General features: G+C 33.7%; 1 protein-coding gene across 1 annotated transcript; it reads right to left on the reverse strand.

Annotated features, from left to right (window-relative positions):
* Positions 1-227: 227 nt before the first annotated feature.
* Positions 228-1,008, reverse strand: LOC145937060 (uncharacterized). Its single transcript, XM_083039853.1, has 3 exons — positions 768-1,008; positions 531-693; positions 228-385 (listed from the first exon to the last, which is right to left on the reverse strand). The coding sequence occupies exons 1-3, from the start codon at positions 1,006-1,008 to the stop codon at positions 307-309; spliced, it is 483 nt and encodes a 160-aa protein (XP_082895979.1). The 3' UTR covers positions 228-306.
* Positions 1,009-5,503: the final 4,495 nt, after the last annotated feature.

Below are 5,503 nucleotides of genomic sequence, written 5' to 3' on the forward strand. Positions count from 1 at the left end.
AATCAAAGTTTCTACAATATAAATTTCTTTCTGAATCTCTCTCTACATTGTCATTTGGAGATTGTTGGCATGAAGTAGATGCGATCATTGAAGAAGAGTTTTTTCCGCCACGTGAATCAAAGTTTCTACAATATAAATTTCTTTCTGAATCTCTCTCTACATTGTCATTTGGAGATTGTTGGCATGAAGTAGATGCGATCATTGAAGAAGAGTTTTTTCCGCCACGTGAATCAAAGTTTCTATAATATAAAATTGAAAATTATTAATATACTGATAGAAGCACTTTTCATTTTACATAAATATTAGTTACTGTTTTACATACTTTTGAAGATTGGAAAATTTTGTCGACGGAAGTACGTTTTTTGTGCGCACATTGGACAATGTTCTAAAAAAAGTTAAAAAAAATTGCCTATATTATACAAAAAGTGCTAAAAGGAATAAAAAAAGAGTATATACATATATATTTATATTATATTATATATATGTATATACAATATATAACATAATATATACAATTTTATTTTCATTACCTTCTTCTTTTTACAAATGGTTCCAAAAATGTCATATTTTCGAAAAATTCGAAATTTTTCCTTTTTGAAGCACCACTTCCAGTGGTTGTTTCTCTTTGTCTCTGTTTTTTTTCACGCGTATATCGTTCTCTTAATCTTATCCATCTAGACTGACATTCATCCCCTAGAAATAAAAAGTGACATATATTGCTGCCTTAAAAATTTATAAAAATAAAACAAATTTAAAAAAATATTTACCTGTCATGTTTAATATTATTCCTATTTCTGTCCAGGCATTTTGCTTTTTAATAATGTCTCTAAAATCAGTTAATTCCTTATTATATAAATAAGGATGATCTCTTACTAAAGAGATGAGTAAAGCATCTTCATCTATTTCATTTTGATCTACTTCATTTTCAGTCTCATATAGATTCTCCAATTCACAGGAATTTTCATTTTCATCATATTGAGAATAGAAAGAATATGAATTGTGATCCATTTTGATATCCTATAAATATAAAATACTCATATATAATAATAATAATTATATATAATATAGTTAAATATAAATATAAAAAAATATATATCTACGATATAGAAAATATATAAAAATCTACACCTTATAACATTAATCAAATATTTCTTCTTTGGATTTAAGTAGTAGCAAGCACCAAATGTGAGCTCATTATCTGAGCTCTGAGATGACTTACGATCTGGCGAGGAAATAAATGATCTAGTTTCAATCCAAGCTGCTTTGTAGGCAACAATATTTGCATGATTTAATTTAGCCAATGTCTTTACTTCGTTCAGATATTGCTTTACAGTCTGTGTGACTTACATTCGATGTTACGCATATCTTTTTAATTGCATAATGTATACCATCGAGACAATGCTGTGCTTTATAAACTTCGCCAAACGCTCCTTCACAAATAATATTAATGTTGCGTTACAAAAAATATATATATATATATATTATAAAATTTGAAATTATACATACGTAGGTATATGTATAGGACTTTTATTCCCATTTGCGCAGTGTGCGATGTTTATCAACTGAAAGAAAGCCTGTTGATACTTTTTCTTCAGCCTTCCGAATTTCATATCATAGGAACTATTAATTATTTGCAATTTATGCAACTAATAACAGATATCTGTTACAATATTAAAATATTATTTTTTATAAATATAATAGTAATGTAATTTTTTAAATATAAATATATCTCTGTATATAAAACTTGAAAAAATAGATTTTATATTAATTACCATGATATAACTTTCTTCTACGCTCTTTATAACATTAATCAAATATTTCTTCTTTGGATTTAAATAGCAGCAAGCACCAAATGTGAATATTAACGTGTCGAATATTAAAACATGTCAATCTACGAGAGAAAATATAGGTTAGGGAATTGAACGCACCTTATTTTCACGCAACATTTGCTTGCATAACGCATAAGGAATTCGTTCTTACGGATTTTTCGACCCCTTATGCGTTATGCTTTATGCACTATGTAAGATCTGCAGAATGAGAAGTGGGGATAGAAATGAAGGACTCTGATTGGTTGATTCTCTTATGCGTTATGCGTTATGCGTTATGCAAAAGTCTGTGCTCTGGCCTTTAACCCCACAAGAAGAACAAATTCTTGATTTAATGGGTTCAACAAGTTTTGATGGACATCCTCATGTGGAAGAATCCATTATAAATTTATTGACTGATTCAGATGTAAGATAACAAAAATGTTATAATATTCTTATTATTTATATTTATTATTATATAATAAGAGATATTTAAATATATTTAAAAAATGATAAAAAATATAATTTATCATATTTTCTTTTTATATATATTTGCTATATTTTATATATTCTATCCTATCTATCTATCTATCTATATATTTTATCTTTTATATATTTTAATTTATAATAATTAAAAATTAAAAATTGCGTAGTTACATATATGTATCCCAGACAGCACAAGCAATAAAAAAATAATGAAAAAATGTCTTTTGTTATCTAAAAGCTAAAAACTAAAACACTTTTAATTATTTTTTAGTTACTCGTACTATTTATTCAATATACATATGTATATATATATATATATACCTATATATATATATTGAATAAATGATAAAAGTTATAATTTTATAATGTATATTTCTATTATATATATACAGGGTGTAACTAAACAAACGTATACGAAGCACACCATCAGGTGCAGGACAACAAACTAAATCAAAAAGTCCTGAGCCATTTTTTTATCTGAGCTTTATTTTTTACGCTATAAATTGTTAAAGTTTGCCAATCAGCGCGTGGCTACAACGGAAGGCAGCGTAAGCGCCGCCTACTGGGTGGGGAGCGCGGGATCGGAGAGTAGCGAGACAAAGTGGGGCGAAGCGAATGTAGCATGTCTCTGCTCTTTTTTGTACGTTTTGCGTAGCTCTTAAAATTTGATTATTCTCGATACTCTCGGCAGTGTGGAATATTTAATTTTTCCATCTTGTTAGCTGTCTCCATATTTGTGTTTAGAAATACTTTTTCTTTGAAGAGAAAGGTCACATGAGTTGTAGTCCGGAGATCGAGCAGGCCACGGACTAGTACTGAATCCTTCCCATCCTTGAGGAAAATTTTTATCGAAGTAATGGCGGATGATACTTTTGAATAAGATTCATTGAAATTAATATTAAAAGTGGTTTCGATAATTGGACTTAAATATTCAATTTATTTTAAGCGCAAAGTATGTTTTTATTTTTAACATATTTAAAAAAAAAACTTTCTTGATGTATGAAAACATTATAATACATATGTATGTAGTAATGACTACTTTTATTAAAATTTTTAGTCTTGATGTGTGAACATGATATAAAAATTAAGCCCTGAGAGTAGAATACAGTATTGAAACTGAGATAGCGATTTTCACAATTTCGATAGATTCTATTAAACTACGCAATAAAATAATAATTATAAACATTTTTATAATAATAAAAATAAATAAATAATAATATAAATATAATAATAATAAAATAAGAGTAAAGATATATTATACATATTAAAAATAAATATTTTTATAATAAAAATAATTCTTAGGTGCAGAATGGGCAAGTGCATCATCGTGCATGAATATCGTAGCTCATCTATTTAATGTTACCTCTTCTAAATTATTCTCTGCCGGAACTAACAAATCTGGCAGATCATTTTGTAAGGAATCGAGACTACTTTTGAGAGTTCAAGCGTGATAATATAAAAAGTTCGATCTAAGTCCTATCAATAAATTTATATCAATAGGAAAAATAATTCAATAGGAACAATACTAGTAATAAAAGTAAACAGTAATATAACGATTACACATTATTTTTCTAGAAAGAAAATGAGTAGGGATACTATGCCGGTTCTAACCCGGGTCCTCCGAGGGGGGCGCGGGGCGGGGGGTTCTCCGGGGCGAGGGGGTATGACGTCACGCGGGGCGGGGGGATCTTGTAGGCGAGGGGGATGACGTCACGCGGGGCGGGGGCGCTTATCGCTGTGCGGGAGACGCTTATCGCGTATTGTTTTTCATAAACAAAACAGCGTATTGTATTACTTTGAATTATCTAACATGTTTTATTATAAACAAAACACCGCAAAGTGAGCGCCGACATTCGGCCACCCTCGCGATACCTCCCCCACCCCTCCCCCATAAGGCGACGCACTTTGGCGGTACTTCCGCCCTCCCCCTCCCCTGCCCATATGTGACGTTTCTTCCTCATTGTTTAGGAAGAATTCTTTTGCGATAATTTTGCCGGCATTCGGCCGCCCTCGCGGTACCTCCCCCTCCCCTCCTCCATCTGAGGGGATCTTGGGAGGTCGCGCTTATCGCAATGAACACGTCGGGACGTGTTTTTTTTCGCGGTAAAAGACCGTGTTGCATTACGCGCCGATATTCGGCAGCCTTTGCGGAACCTTTCCCCTCTCCCTAAGCGGAATTCTTTCTCATTGTTTAGGGAGCGCCGATGTCCGGCCGCTTGAATTTTTATAAACAAAAATGAGCGCCGATGTCCGGCCGCTCTGTGTCAAAAGCGATAACGTGATGAAGGGAGATCACCTTTCTGATATGTAATTAAACAATCCGTTAATCATGAAGAGGGGAAGAAATGATTAGACGAAATAATAAGGACTGCTGCCACTTCAAACCATAGTACGTAATTTGCAAGCGCACAGATACGTCGGTCGAAAAAAAGTATAGCGGGTGCAAGTGCTCTATAGAACGTGATTTTAAAAAGTGTGAAAAAATGGAAAACATCGAGCAGACTGAACGCGACCTGTTGGAGCGGTCCCATCAAATCGCCACCTTGGGCGAGTATTTTGAATGGGCGCTGCGCTGCGAGGAATTTATCAAACTGCTCGAAGAAAACAGCCGTGTCAAGCGTCCGCGACTCTCCATTGGATATAGACAATCTTTGGTTGCTAGAATCGCGCGACTCGAGGGTGCAAAAACTCGATTGCAGAGACAGTTTATATCCAGTGGTGGTAATTACAGTGGCGACAATAACGCGAGAAGACTCGTTTGGCGAGAGATCGATACCGCGTTTGAAAATCGTATACTGACCGGTGCGGTGATTAACGCAGACTATATCGAACCGCGACAATTTTTGGAAGATGCTAGTAGTGTAGTACTCGAGCAAGTGCAAGACGTTATAAAAATACACAACTGTGTAAAAGTAAATACTGTGTTCAACGGTGAGTTTGTGACAGGTGATAAGCGCGCTAACAAAAGTATTAACACGAGAAATTATGAACTTTTTCGCACGTCCGATTTACTCGAGTGGTATGAGCGGCACGTCATCGAAATCACATTGACGTCTCTCGAAGAGTTTCAGGAACGTGATAGCGGATGGGCATTGTCACGAATCCTCGATCTTACGGTCAACGTCAACAAGTGCAATCCTATGCGCGCGGGATGCCATATTAAATTACCGCGAGAAATTATGACGAAGAGAGCGGTAATTAATGTGCTATCA

The sequence above is a fragment of the Prenolepis imparis genome, unplaced genomic scaffold (assembly GCF_030444845.1).
Source record: "Prenolepis imparis isolate NDT839.2.m4 unplaced genomic scaffold, iyPreImpa1.0 SCAF_6, whole genome shotgun sequence".
Classification (NCBI taxonomy): domain Eukaryota; kingdom Metazoa; phylum Arthropoda; class Insecta; order Hymenoptera; family Formicidae; genus Prenolepis; species Prenolepis imparis.

Coding starts and splice junctions, on each gene's coding strand:
- LOC145937060 (XM_083039853.1), bottom strand. CDS start 1,008: ATGGATCACAATTCATATTCTTTCTATTCTCAATATGATGAAAATGAA. Junction 694..767: donor AATAATATTAAACATGACAG/GTAAATATTTTT, acceptor TTTTATTTCTAG/GGGATGAATGTCAGTCTAGA. Junction 386..530: donor CCATTTGTAAAAAGAAGAAG/GTAATGAAAATA, acceptor AACTTTTTTTAG/AACATTGTCCAATGTGCGCA.